Raw genomic sequence first — 19,012 nt, 5'->3', positions numbered from 1 at the left:
TTTCCACACCTGTCAGGCAAAGGGTTAACCAGAGGAATGCAGACACACTCTCTCATCCAGTGACAAGACAAAAATGGGAACTGGCCAAGAATGATTTTAACACTTAGAAATAGTCCTTACAATTTAAGAGTAAAACTCAAAAGAGCAAACAAATGCACTGCTGCATGCAGTAAAGAAGCTGAGTTGGAGCTTTTTTTTTTAAATATGAATCTGCTAAGAAAATACCATGCAGAGTCAGCATAGTTCTTTTTAACTACCACTGCAATCATCCGTTGTAGAAGTGAAACGTAAGGTGCATTTGCCTTTTAGGAAACCTCTCATTTAACAGTTTATAATTTCTTTCTTTTGATTCTCTGTTAGTAGCTTTTACACCTCATTCCCTAAAGCTAAGCAGTTCCTGATGATTAATGTTTTACTAAAACAAAAATCCTCTCTTTGTGACAGCATTATCATTTAACAGAGGATGAGGCCTTTGTGAAATGATTAATGAAGCGGTATTCATTAAAGGGCCAGAACATTTACCATGGCTGCTACTCTTTTAATAAATTTCATTTAGCAGAAAAACATTAGCATAGTATTTCTTTTTCACAGCATCTATCTATTTCTAAAAAGATAGTTGTAACTCATGCATTTCTGACTACAACCACAATGCCAGGGTAATCCTATGGGCTAGGCTTGTAAAGGCTCAAGGGCCATTAGCCTAGTACACACCCATGAACCTATGAATATGATAAACATTTCAGGGCAAAGTACATAGTTCACAGTTAGAATATGATATGCAAGCCTTATCGTAACAGAACTCTAGCACCTAAATACAAGGAACATGTCAAAGAAACAGTTTTTAAAGATGCTAATCACTATTATAAATGACCTACACCACTGAATTCTACAATTAGAAATAAATGTCATTCAAAGTCAAGTTCATTAATATTCTTAAAGTATGAACAGTGCAAAAGTAAGACACTAAAACAAAAATGCAATTAATGGATTAAATCTAGAATAAATAATACTAAAACAGTTATTAATCATTTAAAATAAATTTAATACAGTAGACAAAGCAGTAGTTTAATTACTCACAGAAGAGATAAAATGGAAAAGACACTACTGAAGGGGCCTCTTAAAGTCAACCTGGCATAAAATGGCCCCCCACCCTCCAAAAAAAATAATTTATCTTTTGACCATGAGGTACATGTAAATGCTTGATACTCAACAGTAAAAATGAGTGTCAGCTGGGAACAAAACACCCTACAAAACATTACTGCATTACACTGAGCTGTAAAGCATTGCCTCTCTCTCTTTCCATAAACTCCATGTTTATCATTGTGGAGACTCACAAGGCTAACAGGTGTACTTGTAGCAGTACTCAGGACAGAGCCTACTCCAAGTTTCTTAGAACTGGAAAAATAAACTTGGCCCACTCTTTAAGACTTGCGTACTTTTCCAATTGAGGTTCTAAATTTCACACAAATTTTATTTTTCACTACTGATGTCTAAGCAAAGTCAAGGAAATATGCATACGTACACACACAAACACATATACGCATATTCAGACATTTCTGGAATGAAAAGAAGCTGTCCTGATCACTGTCCTTTGCAGCAGGCTTGCCAAAATGAAAAAAAAGTGCTACTAACACAAGGTTTCGACCACAGAAATTTCTGAATATGATGAAATTCCATATTTCCTCTCCCATGTTTTAAAGGACAATGTATAGTTACTTTGTAACTGCAGTGCATAGGGATCATGAAATTCCAGTGATGACAGCCCTTAATGTCGCTGGTCTTGTGTATTCAAATAAAACAACGAGGCTTGGGTGTTTATTTAAGCAGTTTATTACACAAAAACACATCAGGAACGATGACTAGAACATTAAACTTAAATTAACTGTCTGGCTGACTGATACACACATACATGCTTTCACTCCGGCTCCTCACTCAAAATGGCACTCTTGCACGTGCCCACAGACTGGAATGGCTCTTACAACGCATACTCTGATCTACATCTTCGTTTTACTATTCTGTTCTGCAATGAAAATGAAAATTAGGTAATCATGTAGATTATACAGATCTGCATAACAATAATAATCATGTACAGGTCGCTGTGTATTTGGAATTAGGTCTTGAGATACGACCTGACCTCATAATGTAATAATTAGAACTGGGTTCTGCAACAAGGACAGTCACTGGGGAATGTTGTTCTTCAGGATTTTCAGGGGAAACTTTCAGGAAAGAACAGTTGTGTACCCTTACCATTAATGTAGATGTTCGAGTGTATTCACTGTTGCAGTCATTACATTTAGGTAATATGCTGGCAGGTTGCCCTCAGTCGGCCTGATTAACAAAGTCTTGGGTCCTGCGTTGGTTGCTATCCTTTTTTCCATGACGTCAGGTCATCAGGGGTATAAAACAGGCAGCCAACACCATTACATCAGTTTTTCTTGCCCCAGATGTCAGGTGCCCCCTAATGGGGAGCAAAATAAAATTAAAAACACAAAAATATACCTCCAACTAAAAGCAAATACACCCAAAAAGGCTTTTAAGCATAGTAAAAGAAAGTAGAGGTATAGTAAGAGAAAAACAGGGGGCTGGAGGGGGGGTAACCAGGACTGCAACAGTGAATACACTCGAACATCTACATTTATGGTAAGTGTACACAACTATACTATGTTCTTCGTGTTTCACTGTTGCAGTCATTACATTTGGGTAGATTCCCAAAGCTGTGGTTGGGAGGATGGATTTATACAGCATTAGGACCAGCTATAAGGCCCTGCAAGACTGCAGTGGCAAAGCCAGCTCTGGATTTAGAGAAAATTGGTAAATGATAATGCTTGGTGAAAGCATGAACTGAACTCCAGGTAGCAGCTTCTAAAATATCCCTAGTAGGAACACCTCTGAGAAAGGCTGCAGAAGTAGATGCAGCCCTGGTGGAATGAGATCTGATCCCCTGGGGGATAGGTTTTCCATGGTGCTTATAGCAGAAATGAATGCAATGGCTTATCCATTTAGAAATGGTTTGTTTTGAAATAGCCTCCCCCTCTGCCCCTGCAGCAAATGCTACCAGCAGTTGTTCAGATTTTCTTCGAGGTTTAGTCCTGTCCAAGTAGAATCTAAGTTGTCTCTGCACATCCAATGAATGCAGAATCCGCTCCCCCTTGTTCTGTGTTTTGGGAAAGAAAGTTGGCAAATGAATGGACTGATTAAGAGCCACACTGGATACCACCTTGGGCATGAAGGATGGATTGGTCCTGAGTGACACCCTGTCCACATGAAAGAAGATAAAAGGCTCCACTGCCATAAGGGCCTGTAATTCGGATATCCTTCTAGCTGAAGTAATTGCTAAAAGGAAGGCTGTTTTCCAGGAAAGAAATTTTAAGTCTGCAGTAGCAGCTGGCTTGAAAGGAGATACAGTGAGTTTCTCCAATACAAAGTTAAGGTCCCAGGCAGGGGTTGGAGCTCTCCTGGGTGGTCTCAAGTTTTTGGCCCCTCTGAGGTACTGCTTGAGGACAGGATGAGAGAAGAGGGGAAGTTCTGTGTTATAACGAGCTGAAATGGCTGAGGCGTGTATTTTAATGGAGGAAAAAGACAGGCCCTTGTGAAGCACCTTAGTTAAGTATTGTAAAATCTGAGGTAAATTGGGCACCGCTGTACTCATCCCATGAGAGTGATTCCAAGCACAGAATCTTTTCCATTTGTCAGCATAAGATTTTCTAGTCCTAGGTCTTCTCGCCTCCAGGATGACATCCATCACAGGTTTGCTGAGGGATGCTAAGGGTGAATTTAAGTGATTAGCCAAGCTGCAAGGTTCAATGTTGGGAGCTGAGGGTGCAGAATTTGGTTCTCCTGCTGAGACAGTAAGGAAGGTGTCTGAGGCAGGTGCCATGGAGAAATTTGTGACACACTGCGCAGGAGTGGGTGCTAGGGTTGGCGTGGCCAGTCTGGAGCAATCAAAATCATTCTTGGTTTGTCCTGTTTGACTTTTAGCAGAACTTTGGAGAGCAGAGGCAGAGGGGGAAAAGCATAGACTGATAGGTTTTTCCAGCTGAATGACAGAGCATCCACTTTCCCGGCTTTCTTGTGAGGAGTCCTTGTGCAAAATTTGTCCAAGTGGTAGTTGTGGAGTGAGGCAAATAGATCTATGTCTGGGTTCCCCCAGTTGCTTGTCAACATGTTGAAAATCATCAATGGTTCCAGTTTCCTCTCATGTGGGTCCATGAGATTTCTGCTTAGTCCGTCTGCCAGTGTATTCAGTTTTCCTGGCAGGAATTGAGCTTGTAGTTGCACTTGGTAGCTCAAGGCCGTGTTCCACAATGCCATGGCTAGTCTGCAGAGGGGGTAGGAATGTGCCTCCCCCCTTCTTGTTTATGTACCACATAACTGTGGTGTTGTCTGTCTTTACCATTAGTTGTCCTGGATGAATGTAGTCCTTGAAGGCTGTCAGAGCATTCTGTACAGCTAACATTTCTTTTTGATTGATATGTAGGTGCATTTGATTTGGGTTCCATTTGCTCTGAATGCACTTCCCTGCCAGGTGAGCCCCCCATGCATAGTCTAATGCGTCTGTAGTTAGGATTTGGGCGGCAGGGGGTAATGTGAATGGCAGTCCCTTGTTTTGGTGGCTGGCCTCTGTCCACCATAGGAACTCCAGGCGTAAGCAAGGTATGATAGGAATCGTTTTCAGGCTGTGACAATGTTGACTCCATAGACTTTTTAAATATCACTGAAGTTTCCTCATATGCATTCTTGCATATGGAATTAGAAGAATGCAGGAGGCCATGAACCCCAAAGCTTGCAGTATTTGTCTTGCAGATAGCAGGGTTTCTGTGGCCACTTGTTTGAAGTAAGTTACCAAATGAATTTGCTTTTCTAGCATGAGGAAAGCCATCTGGGCAGTTGTATTTAAGCTTGCACCCTGGAATGTAATCTGTTGAGAGGGTACCAGTTGTGATTTCTTTTCGTTTATGGTGTACCCTAGACAAGTTAGAATTCTTTTTACAAACGCCAGATGATTTATAAGTATGGCCTGGTTTTCTGCCTGAATTAGACAATCGTCCAGGTATGGATATATCTGAATATTTCTTTGTCTGCAAAATGCAATTACTGGAGTCAGGCACTTTGTGAATACCCTGGGCACAGTAGACAAGCCAAAGGGCAGTGCAGAGAACTGATAATGCATGCAGCCTGCTTTGAAGCATAGGTATCTTCTGCAAGATTCCCTGATTGGGATATGCAGGTATGCTTCTTTTAAATCTAGAGTTGTCAACCAAGCATCTTTGCCTAGCATAGGAAGTAACTGGTGAAGAGTTAGCATCTTGAATTTTGGAATGTCCAGAAAGGTGTTTAGAGTAGACAGGTCCAGAATTGGATGCCAAGATTTGTCTTTTCTGGGTGCCAGGAAAAGCCTGGAATAGAAACCTTGTCCCTTTTCCTCTTCTGGTACTGGTTGAATAGCCCCCATGTTTAAGAGGGAAATTACTTGTTTCTGAGCCTCTGCCCACTGATTTGGGTGGCAGGTCTGGCCACCCGTTTGGTGTTGGCAAAGTGTGGAAATAAAATCTGTATCCCTGGGACACTATATTTAAAACCCATTTGTCCTGGGTTATGAGTTCCCAGTTTTTTGCATGGAGAGCAATCTTTCCCTCCAAAGGGGCAACTGAAAGGTAAGTGCTTGGCAATTTTAAAGGAAAGTCAGTGAGACTGTTTACCATAGGGGGGTGTCTTGTTATTTCCAGATTTGGAAGTGGATGCCCCCCATTGCTTAGTTCTGAGAATCCCTTGGGACTGAAACCTAGTGCTTTTGGTGTGTCTGAGTTTGGCTTGAGTAGATCTGGAAGGAGCTGGAAAAGACCAATTCTTAGTAGACCAGTGCCTACTAAATCTTGGAGGTTGCACCTGTAAGAAATCTTTTACAGTTTGCATAGATTTAGATTTATCTTCCATCTTTTTTAGAACTTCTTCAGCCTTATTGCCAAACAGGCGGCCCTGATTTAAAGGAGCATCCAACAATTTTGCTTTAACATGATCAGGCAGAGATTGCTCCTTAAGCCAAGCATGCCTTCTAAGCACAGACCCAGTAACCTCAGCCCTGCAAAGAGGCCTCCAAAGAATCAAAACCACATTGCAAAGTAAGTTTTGCAAGTTGTTCAGCAGAATGCAATAAATCCTGTAAATCTTTATTTTCCACACAGTCAGAAATCAACATCATTTTCTGTTTAAGCAGTCCCAAAATATGCTGTTGATATTTTAGCATATGGAATTGTCAGTTTAAAGCCCTGATTGCCAAAGTTGTAGAAGTATAAACCTTTTTACCCCATCTATCCAGCGCCATGGAGTCTCTATCAGAAGGGGTAGGATTTTTAGTAGTAGAAACCTTAAGGCCCTTGGGCCCCTGAGAAATGGTTTCTGGATCTGCAACAGGATTTTTGAAAAGGAACTTGTGGAACTCAGGAACCGGAGACAGGGAATCAGGGGCCATACTGGATTCCGTGAACACATCATCAACAATGTCTAGTACAGGAGGTATAGCCAAAGGCCTATGCTAAGGTAGAAGAAGGAAATCCCTAAGCCTCTTTTTAGTTTCAGAAAATTCCTGACTTTCCCAGTGTAAATGCTCCATTAAAGTATATAAAGTTTCCCCAAAAGAAAAGTCCTCAGGGGGGTAAGCAGAGGGAATGGAATCCTCTGCATCAGAATCTTCATAAGTAGGCATGGACAAATCCAGGTCACAGGAAGAATTAGAAGAAACAGAATCCTGATCAGAAGATTCATAGTCAAGCTCAGTCCTAGGCCTCTTGGTGGGGGGGGGTTGACTACCCCTGATTAGAGTAATAAGATCTTCAGCCATTTTGATCATTTATTTTTTAGGCATAGGGGCCTGAACATCTGTCCTGGGTGTTGGTTTTTTTAGACATACATCGAGATTTAGGCCTTAGAATAAAAGGTGGAGTCGGTTTAATACGCAAGTCTGTAGGCCTGAAAGCACCCTCTGAAGCCAGTGCCTGCACAGTGGCTCTGGACCCATCCAAGGTAGAGACATCCACGGGTTCCATAGGTGAAGCATCTCGCGGCATACCGGACTCTGAATGGGTCTCAGTAGAGGCCTGCGAGTCAGAAGTAGTAGGTATCAGAGCTGCGAAAGCGGCTCACTGAATACCGGCGAACTGGTGACTGGCTTAGGAGAAGTGTCGTCGGCAGTTTTGAACCTCAATGGCCTGTCTCTGTCTTTTTCTTTGCATTTTTTCGGAATTCCGGTAGTCGGATGGCTAACCGACGTCATTTCTGGATAATTAAAACGAGAACCAAAATATTTAGAGGCAAAAATGCACCGACGACGGATAGTACGCTGATTAAATAAAGCATAACACTGGCAGCAAGGTACGTCGTGATCAGGGCCTAGACAAGGGATACAGTAAGAATGAAAATCCTTATGAGGTATTTGCTTCCCACAAGTAATGCAATTATTAACTTTTACTGACATCGGTAAGGAGCAAGAAAACGTTTCCCCAATGGGGTACTTAGCTTTAAGTTGAAGACTTCGGTTCTGAAACTCGAAAACGAAAATTTCAGGAGTCGGCCAACTGGGACTAGCGAACTACATCTGCTTCGGGCACCGCATGGCAAGAAAGACTGATGTAATGGCATCGGCTGCATGTTTTATACCCCTGAAGACCTGACATCATGGAAGAAGGGACAACAACCGACGCAGGACCCAAGACTTTGTTAATCAGGCCGACTGAGGGCAACCAGCCAGCAGATTACCCAAATGTAATGACTGCAACAGTGAAACATGAAGAACATCAGGAACAGATGATGAAATGCTCTCTGGAACAGGAACATTGGACAAATCACTCTGTTTTTATTAGACACAATGCTGTAACACTAGTTCAGACACTCGTAGTAAATGTTTCCAATTCCACCTGAATTTCATCCCTTGTGACTCACTGATGTAGGATCTTGGTTCTTCACACAGACGTTTCACATGTCCTATTCAGTTAAATCATTTTGCTGTCTGCATCCTCACTCTCTCCTTCTTTTAACGGATTCAGAGGCTTACTGGTTTTATCACAGTAGGTCTTTTGGGGCAAAAGCTTCTTTAGGTGTTGAGCTTTAACTCCCTTGTTGTTTTTAGCACTCAAAGTCAACAAATTCTTACTGATTGGCAATGTGGTTCTGGTTTGTCTTGACATTAACCTCTGGGCAATGAACCAAGCACATTGTCATGAGAAATGTTTCTGAGATTAAGAAAAACATCAGTATTGTCACGTTTAGTCTTCTCCAACAGCTGTTTTGCACTTTGAACTGCATGTTCAGCCAGGCCATTTGAGTGTGAGTATACAGGACTACTCGTAACATGAATAAAGTCCCATGTTTCAGCAAATCTTTTAAACTGCTGACTTGTAAACTGTGCACCATTGTCAGAAACGACTGTGCGGACTACCATGGACAGAAAAATGTCTCTTCAACTTCGTATGACAGTGCTGGAGAGGAGATTGGAAAGTCGGTCAATCTTGAACCAATCTGAGTAAGAGTCTACTAACAATAAGTAATGCTGACCATTCCATTCGAAAATATATGTAGCTACTGTCGACCAAGGTAGTTCAGGAATCTGGCTTAGATGAAGTGGTCCTTTTTGCTGATGTGGTTTAGTACTGTTACAAACGGAACAAGCTGAATGTTCTTTCTCAATATCTTTTGACATAGAAGGCCAAAATACTAGTCCTCTCACCCTTCTTTTGGTAGAATCAGTTCCTGGGTGGCCACGATGCAAAAATTTAATATACTCTTGTTGCAAAGATTTTGGAACAATCACTTTTGGACCTTTCATGATGATACCATCTTCCATCAAAATCTCGTCTCTGTAAGGAAAATACTGCAGCACATCTGGCAGTAAACAAGATTGCTTTGACAGCCATCCTTGACTGATAAAGTGGTTGAGCTTCTGTAGAATTGGATCTGAAGTTATGTGGGTTCTGAGCTCATCAAGATGTGTGGAAGAAAAATTTCTCACTTTCATGACTTCAAAAATCAGGTTGCTCATTCTCATGTTGTTCAGTAGTTTTTCTGGGCAATCTGGATAAAGTATCAGCAAGATAAAGAAGATAGCCTTTTGTATAAACCAAGAGAAAATTGTACTTTTGCAATTTGAACATCATGCATTGTAATCTCACTGAAGCTGTATGCATTGGCTTTTTCAAAATAGTGACCAAAGGTTGGTGGTCAGTCTCAATTTGAATAGGTCAGCCATTAATATAATCATGGAGCTTCGAACATGCAAACACAATTGCCAAGAGCTCTTTCTCTGTTTCAGCATACTGCATCTTGGTTTGGGTCACAGTTCTGGATGCATAGGCTACTGGTCTGCCCTCTTAAAAAATGACTGCACCCATACCAAACTTTGAAGCATTACAAGCAAGAGTTACAGGTTTGTGAACATCATAGTATTTTAAAGTGGGTGGACTGGAAAATGCTCTTTGGTGTTGTTCTAACCAGGACCAAGTTACATCTTTGTATGTCAGCTCTCTTAGCAGTGCTGAAAGGTCACTCAAATCTGGGATAAACTTGCCCGAATAGTTGACCATGCCAGGAAAACATTGTAAGGAAGTGGCATTGTCTGGAGCTGGCATCTCAAGAAATGCAGTTTGCTTGGAAAGATCTGGTCATATGCCTGAACTGGTAAACAAATGACCCACATAAGTAACTTCTTGTAGCCTGAACTTGCATTTCCGAGGACTCAACTTATGATTCATTTCACTAGCACATTCCAGAACTTTCCTGAGGTTTCTATCATGTTTGAGTTCACCATTAACTCCTAGATGAATGTCATCTACTACAATAGCACATGGATAGCCACAAAAAATTTCCCTCTCATGTTGAAAGACTTCACTGGCAGAATTTATCCCAAATGGCATTCTCAAAAGTCTGTACCTTCCAAATGGTACTGAAAGTAGTTAGCAATGACTACGTTCGGTCAAAATTTGTCAAAATTAACTTTTTTGCATGTAAGACAGAAAAAAGTATGGCATTTGGAATGAGAACAGTAACTTCTTCGGCATTACATATTGGATGACAAGGTTGTTTTAGTGCTTTGTTCAAATCTCTTGGATCAATACATATTCTAATATCATCTGAGCTTTTCTTATGAGCTACCACCATGGAGGATACCCATTCAGTTCATTCTTCTAATGGACAAATTACACCTAGATGCACCATTCTGTCTAGCTCAGCCCTGACTCTGCCTTGCATGGCTACTGGAACTTTCCAGGCTGTTCTGAAAAATGGGCTTACCTTGTGGTCTAACTTTATGGTGTACACAACTGGGAGTTTGCCTAACTTGTCTTCAAAAAGATCAGCATAGTCAAAAAAATAATAGTTTGTGCGAAAGTTTCATTGTTACATGTGCTTACATGGTGGACTATTGCATTCAGTGAAGTTAGTCCCATTTTCAAACTGCCTTTGAGGTCTAACAATGACTGCATGTGTCTCTTGACTATGTAAAATTACAAGTCATAGCTGTTCCCTTCAGAATAACTAGCACTACTGAGCCTTCGGTTTGAATTTCTTCACCACCATAAGAAACAAGCAACGGACACTTTGCCAGATCAAGCTTCCCACCAGCTTTTACTTTGGGAAACATTTCTGCTGACATAACATTGCACTTTGAACCATTATCAACTTTGAGCTCTACAGTCTCCCATTAATCATAAAAGTGCAAAATACTTCATTTTTTGCCAACAAATCTACTGCATTGACTGTGCTTGCAGAGACACACCATCAACATAAAAAGTAGGGTCACAGCTTTCTAGTCAGTCAACTTGAATCTTTGAATGCTCTCTTTTAATAAAAGAATGTGCCCCTTTTCATTTAAAGAATCTTTAGAAATGATTCCACTTTTTATATGTGTGGCAGTGCTGACCAAAAGCTAAGCACTTCTCTCATCTGGACTCATGATCTCCCCCACAATTACGACAATTAACAATAAAGTTTGGTGCTGCAGCTAACTTCGTTGGTTTATAGTTGGTGTTATAGATGGAAGCAACCATGAACCCTTTCAATTTATACTTATGTTTCATCTTAGTTTTATACACACTATCAACATTAGCATTGCAAAGTACTGCAAACGTGCTTTTCTCACTTGTAAGCATATTTGTGTGATTTTCTGTGTACTCATATATCTGACATATCTCTATGGCCTTATTCAAAGTTAAATCACTGTCTCAAAGCAAAATCTCTCAGCAACTTCTTTAATACCATACACAAGCCTGTCTTTTATCAACTCATCTCTCAAATCACCAAACCTGCACATTTTTGCCTTGTTTCTCAATTCAGTTATATATGCTGCAAAGGTTTTGCTAGGCTTTTGACCTTTTGTGTAAAATATTTGCCTTTCCATTGTAATGTTCATTTAGAGGTTAGACATTTCTTTAAATTTTGCATTTTAAGCACTCGGTCTTCCCACGTTTCAGCCGGTATCACAGTATGGTGCTCTTCCCCCTCCCCTGCATACACAGCTGGGATATACACAATTGAACGCTCCCTTTCCATGGCTTCTGAACCACCTAGATTAAACAGAATAAATGCTTTTATATGGGCATCTATTGTCAGAAAAAGCAGCTTGTAGAGAAATATCATACACTTGCTCAAACACTTTCCAATTTTCAGCAACATTATTATCAAATACAAGTGGACCAGGTCTGTGAAATCCATCTGCCATACCAACAAAATGCCCTTTTAATTATGTTCAAATCCACAAAGACACATACCAGGTACTTGAAAAATATTCAGCTGCACAACAGTCTCTTCGAAATGACTGTATTTTGTGAAATAACTGTACTGTAATATTGCACACACTTGCAAACACTTTGGATATTTCAACTAGCTTTAGCTAATACAAAAAAAGCAGTACATAGCGAAAAAATATGGTCGTTTTCTCTTTTTTTTTATAAATTTTATGTGATTCATAAGTTATTTCAAGAATTTTCGTAAGCATTTTGAGTACTTTTATCAATATCGTAGTTCCGAAAATTTCACTTAATTAGAAAGTAATTTTGAATGGTTTTAATGCTTTGTTTTATATTTGTTGAGTAAAAAATTATTTAAATGAGTTTTAGTACATGAATTTATCTTTCTGACCTGTTTGCAAGTTGTTTGACCTTCAGATGATTCACTTTGATATATTCCTCCCATTGTGGCTGCTTGCCTCATGGTCTTGAAGAAGTTTTACTTCAGATCCAAATTCTGACACCATGTCGTTCATGTATTCAAATTAGACGATGAGGCTTGGGTGTTCGCTTAAGCAGTTTATTACACACAAACACATCAGGATGGTTGACTGGAATATTAAACGTAAACAAACTAGCTGACTGACTGCTACAGACATACATGCTTTCACTCAAAATGGCACTCTTGCTTGCACATGCTCATACTTATATGCACATGCCTATAGACCGGAATGGCTCTTAAAGATACAACACATACTCTGATCTACACTTTAACAAGTACATACATGCAAGCACATTAGAAATTCCTGAACATTACACTCTATAAAACATTATCTCTGCACTTGTAATCATATCACCAACCTTAAAAAATCATAACTGCAGATGATCAGACATTAATAAAGTTCAGATAAGTATGCTGATGAATATTATACCCTACATAATTAATAATGACAAATCCCTATACATGCTTAGTTTACTTATTCATTTTCAAAGAAACAACCCAAAAGTTTTTGAGAATACTAGTCAGTTTGCCTGTAACAACAGTAATTCTGGAGGTAAGATCATACTGTACTTACTCCACAGCAGCAAAGAGGTAAGCCAGTATAAATTAACATAATGCAGTGTCAAATAACATAAAACTTATGACAGTTTTTTTTTTTTTTTTTTTTTTTGCTTAATACTGATATTAAAGTATCACTGTGATTTGTGATAATAAAAAAAGGTCTATTTTTTTGCTGCAGTGTGCTATTTGCCCATTCAAACGAACGAAGCACAAAGAGCAGTGAAAATGAAGCCCACAGGGAGCCGGGCCTCTATATTTTGACTTTTGATGAGCTTTTGTGTGGCTCTTCACTTCTGCCAATGAAAGGGCACAAATCAGAGCTATCGAAGGAAAAATTGGGAAAAACATTAAAATGTGAGATAAAACTGCATCGTCCCACCAAATGAACAGCAGTTTGAGGGGTATGTGCCATTACTTGTAGTTAATGGTAATAATTAAAGAATTCAAGAAATGGCATAAATTCTCGTATTCTTAAACAGAAAACAGTCAGACTGTTAAGTTGTCAGACTTACCTCTTTAAGTTCCTGGATGATAGTGTTGAGCCTTTCATTTTCTGCCTGCAGGTTTGTTACCACTGCCCTACTTTGTTTTACTTCTGCCTGCATCTCCAGTATCCGCCCGAGGTAGTACTCTTCCTTCGATGCTGATTCCTGCAGCAGCGTTTCTTCACGAGTCTCACCATCTTCTGCAACTTTGCGGTTAACTGAGAATGACTGCCCAAATGCCTGAAAATAAAATGAAGGCAGAGATTTCTTGGTTACTATTTACATTTGTGAAATGTAAAAATAATGATAAAAAATAAAAATGAAACCATCAGCATAGTTACTGTATTTAAACTGATCATTTAAAATACTAGTCACATTCATTCACACCCCTCAGGAAGAAACGACAACTACACCACAAAGGCTGCTGTAAAATACATGGGAAAAAACATTAGGAGGGACTAGCTGATGTGTTTGAGAAGTGACTGCCTTCTATCTTGAGGAACTGCTCTTGTCAGTAACGTATACTTTAAGAAAATACTAATATTTCCTGGAATTATTCTCCCCTGTTAAATTAGGAGATGCAAATGACATGTAATAAGATGGTTTGTATGATGCAGATGTTGCTACATACTACGGAGATTCTGTTTTCCATTCTGGTTACAATGTGACCCTGCTGGAATACTCATGTCTATTAGAGAGAGAAGGCCCAGAAGCACAAGGATGCTAACAAATGTGGTGAAGGTGAATGTTATTCAGTATAATCAGGTGGGATTCACACCTGATTTGCTATCTGTTTAGCTCAATATTTAACAGTTATGCTCTATTACCCCTTTATTATAAGGCATGAGTCAGCAGGATGAGTGCCTTACAGCCCTCTATCCATGTAGAAGTAGGTATGTCATGTTCACTACTAGATAATCTGGATGCTTAGTCACACTTACAAAATGAACAGCAGTATATTTTATATAGCCTTAAGATTAACAGGCTCAGGAAACAGAAATATATTTTCTGCTGTTCCGTAATTATGCAAATGAGTCAGTTTATCAAAGATAAAGCACAATATTGGTAACAGGACTGCCTGTGATACACAAGGCATTCCTGAGTGTGACACTCACAATGTTGCCTTGGCATGTCCTACCCCTCCTAAAACTGCTGATCTTGGAAGAAATGTTGTTGAACAGCACCAAGACAAATACAACTGCATGAAGACATAAATAAGTACATTTTGAAATTAATACATACTTATTTCATTACTAATGATAACAATTAGAATTATAAAACAAAATATATATGTTACAAAACATATTCTTCATATATGTGTGTGTGTTTGTAAGCACACACATTATCCATATACAAAGGTCATTTTGTCAAACAGTGATTTCAGTGAAGTGGAAACTGTCAGATATTTTGGTGGATTTCCATTTCGTCAGGTCTTGTATTGTTGTGAGATTGTAAAACAACTGGGTTTAATTGTTTTTTCCTTCTCCCCACTGTTGTGCACTCTGAGTTTGTAAATATAGAGCACCAAAAACATAGCCTTTTTTCCTATTTTCAGCAGTCATGTTTTGTCGATGAATTTATCTGACATTTTGTGATCCATTATTTAGCATCTTAGATAATATTATCATATTTAAATATACGTGTGTTGAGTGCACATATCTGTATGTGCATATGTATAAAGCAGTGACATATATATATATATATATATATATATATATATATATATATATATATATGTTTTCCTTTTTATCTTCCATTTTGTTCAGAGGATAGTTTTAAAGTGGGTAAGGCACATCACAAAAAATCATCCATTTATACAAGATGTATAAAATTAAAAAAAAAATAAGATAATAAAGCTACACACAAGTAAAACGCTACCTGCATTTAGACATTGATATATCTTGTCCTGTCATCTCCATTAACAAACTTGTTTAGGTTTTACATTGATTTTGCCTTATCACTTTAAATACATCTGTGTAGGTGACACACACCATTATTTACTCCACGTCAGTAAGACAAAAAATGAACAGAATAATAAGAAGCATTGTCTAGAATCCACAGGAAATAGCAAGCAATTTGGAAAGTAACAGAACGAGTGATGTGAAAAGGAGAATGAAGATACAGGAGAAGATAAAATATATTTACAGAAGTACACACAATGAGTTGAAGGATTAAAATAAATTGTTGGGGCAAGAAATTATTTAACTGCCACAAATACAAAGTTGTATCAACTTGATAATCAGACAGCAGATGTCAGGTAAAGGCATGTAACAGTTACACCTCTGCAGCTCCTTTTTGGACTTTTCAGCAGGATAGGAAGTCTAAATCCAGCTTGAGTACTTTAACCTCAGTACAACTCTGAGCAGTTCCACTGTTCATCTGGATCCTGAGCTGTCTCTGCCAATAACGGATAGTTAGTCCCATCACAAACATTGCCACGGTAGAAGAAACTGACCGCTTAAGGCCCAGGAAGGACTACAGTTGTAAAACACAAGGATAACTTAAAATGTACTTCTGAAGGAGTAATCCTTCAAGAAGTCTCCTGACATTTTAATATTCTAAGGCACCGCCAAACAAGTTTATGAAAACAATTTTTTGCATCCAAAACACACATATGTGAATTCATTTCAAAGAAACAAACCCCTCTGAAGGAAGATTTTAATAAGCCCCATTTCTACATATGTGGGCATTATGTGAAGAAGCTATGTTACTAGTGCACACTCAGACACAGGAGGACCAGACAAAAGCACCCATATAGGAAGAGGATCAGGATATTTGTGATGACAAGACAGCAGGATGGGTGTAGCAGGAAGAAAAACTGAAATCATCAATAAAACTCAAAATGTAACAAAACTGAATGAATGAAGACAAATTAATATACAAAGGTGATGGACTATGAGATAGTTTGATCAAGGTAGGACATTATAGACCCAAGCACTTATGAATAATATACACTACAGTGCCAACAAGCATGGAAATGCCACAACTGCAAATAATCATCTAAGTATAAGCAAGTTGTAGCCATAAAGAAAGGGGTTTATATATATATATATATATATATATATATATATATATATATATATATATATATACACACACACACATATAGATAGATATAAGTATAGATATAGATATGTATGCATATTTATGTGGATATCCATCCATCCTCAACTCCTTGTTCCCATTTTGCAGATAGGGTTGTGGTGTCACTTAATCTATACACACACACACACACACACACACACATATATATATATATATATATATATATATATATATACACACACACACACACATATATGTTATGTGCATGCTAGTCTGACAGATTAACTCAAAAGCTTTATCAAAACTGGAGTGTCAGGCTACTACTCATGTCTTCACATAGAAAAAAATACCCAGATTATGCTGGAAATCCTACATAAAGAATGACCACTGACCAAAGCAGTCATTCCTCTCAATGCTCACAGATTTTGCCTCATGTTTTTTTCTGTGTCGCTGGTGAAACTTTTGATTTTCTAGTAGATCACCGAGGATTATGTTCAATCAACAATGTTAGGAATTAGAGTTTTTTGTTTCTTACTGTTCAAAAAATGCATGCAGATGCAAAAGCTATTGTTCTGTTAACTTTTTTTGCTCCTAAATCTAGTTCTAGTCAATATTTATAACTGTATTCACATCTATATCAATGTTTATGTCTACACCTTATCTGTATGTATGTGCACCCCCCACACACACACACACACACACACACACACACACACACACACACACACACACACACACACAGTATAGATACCTATATAGATATAGATATATAGATCGATATAGAGGGAGATAGATACAAGTTTTAGTAAGGTAATTTGTAGGGTTAGGGTTACAGTTAGGGGTTGCACACAAGTAAGATGTTGGAGTGGGCTGAAGCCTTTTTTACAGTCTATGCTTGTTGACGGAGGAAATTACAATATGAAGTTTAAACTATGGATGCATTTGTTACCCTGTTCTAGTCATGACTGAAGCATGAGAGAACAGAAACTATGTTCAAACAGAAAAACATATGACAAAGGATATGATAAATACTTTCAAATGCTTACTGAAAAACTTGCAGCTGATTTCATGACCTGTGTTGCACTTTCTCCACAGATAAGGGGAACTTCGTAAAAACCTAACAAGGCTGTTTTAATAAAGAGCAACAAACAAAGAAATTTTCTAACATGCATACCACAAAAAGCTGCAGGACATAATGTTGTTTTTTGTTTCTATTACTGCTGCGCAGCATGACTTTGTAACCAAGGGACTCCACTATTAGTTCATCCATGAGGGGCACACAACTATCATATGCATTAAAGCATTCTTTTATAGATTAACACATGTATAGTTCAGGGAACAACAAACTGGGCAACTATTGTACTAATGCAGGAAGACATCACCCTGACTCATTACAGAGAAGCATAAATGCTGTTCTATCCATCCATCCTCAACCCCTTTTGCATATAGGGTCGGGATATCACTTCTAACAATGACCACCAGCTTGAGCCAAGGTTTACACCACAGGGTAGCTAGCCCTGCCACAGTAGTTCATCCATACTACTCAGTCGTACACATTCTCACACCCACAGCCAATTTAGAATGTCCAATCCACCTACTGCATGTCTTTGGAATGTGGGATGAAACGAGAGCACATGGAGGAAACCCACGCACCTGCAGGCAGAACATGCAGACACTGCGCAGAAGGTACCCCAGCTAAGAATCGAATCGGAGAACCTCTTGCTGTGAGGCAACAATGCTAACCGCTACACCACCGCTGGCACCCCAAAATAAATATCATAATACCATAAATGCTGCTGTATGCTTACATAAATTGCTGCTGTATGCTTACATAATACCAAACTACTAGTAGTACTTTCATGCTTTAGCCATGTTTCTCTGTTGGCTGAAACAAAAATGGTGTCTGGTAAAAGTACTGCTTATAATGTACATTGTGATTAACAACAGTTGTTGTGAGCAATTAACTAACAAAGAGTTATGCAAGAGTAAAACAATTCTGCCAGCTGCTGGACTGCAGAAACAAAATGGAAAATAAGTGCAAACTGTAACCGTGCTGTAGCATCTGCAACTGCTGCTTAAAATATTCTTAGCTAGCGGGGTAATGTAAACGAAGAGGGAGTCATCCCCCATGTATAATATAAATATATATATATATATATATATATATATAGAGAGAGAAGCTTACACACACACACACACACACACACACACACACACACACACACACACACACACACACACACACACACACAAATGGAAGAAGCAGGACCCACTTTTGTTGGTAAGACATATATTTTGTGATTTTCTTTATTATGCAGCCTAAATTAGAGGAGTAAAACCCTTTTACGTTTCTTGAATATCGACAGATTAAAAACTAGTTAGAGAGAAGTTCAGTGATTATTTTCAAAAGATTAACGTACTGGTTTGAAAAGTCATTTCAAACAAAACAAGCGGTACAGGGTTGTGTCATCTGCACTACATACATAACAATCCAAACAATGAAATTTTGGCAAAGTCAGCACTAGGCCTTCTGTGGAACTGAGTGAGCACAGATATGCTACAGCTCAAAGCAGCCATGTATCTTGCATGTGTAGATAATTATCCATGTTTCCTGAAATAATCAAACTGACAGACTCAAATAGTGCAAGTGTGATTAGTATACAGAAGTTTAAATTCTTTAGATAGGATATAGCTAACATTACCATATC

General features: G+C 38.8%; 1 protein-coding gene across 6 annotated transcripts in view; it reads right to left on the bottom strand.

Annotated features, from left to right (window-relative positions):
• The window catches only part of BICD1 (BICD cargo adaptor 1), a 1,749,421-nt gene that overhangs the window by 1,004,125 nt on the left and 726,284 nt on the right, over positions 1-19,012 (bottom strand). For all 6 annotated transcript variants that reach the window (XM_044088105.1, XM_044088107.1, XM_044088108.1 and 3 more), the window contains exon 2: positions 13,287-13,499. In XM_044088105.1, the coding sequence (XP_043944040.1) occupies positions 13,287-13,499 (213 nt within the window). The remainder of the gene's footprint in view (positions 1-13,286; positions 13,500-19,012) is intronic.

Source organism: Protopterus annectens, chromosome 11.part0, assembly GCF_019279795.1.
Source record: "Protopterus annectens isolate FY-2018-M chromosome 11.part0, PAN1.0, whole genome shotgun sequence".
Lineage (NCBI taxonomy): Eukaryota > Metazoa > Chordata > Ceratodontiformes > Protopteridae > Protopterus > Protopterus annectens.
The sequence above is the reverse complement of the archived record's forward strand: the minus strand, read 5'-3'. Positions and strand labels throughout refer to the sequence as shown.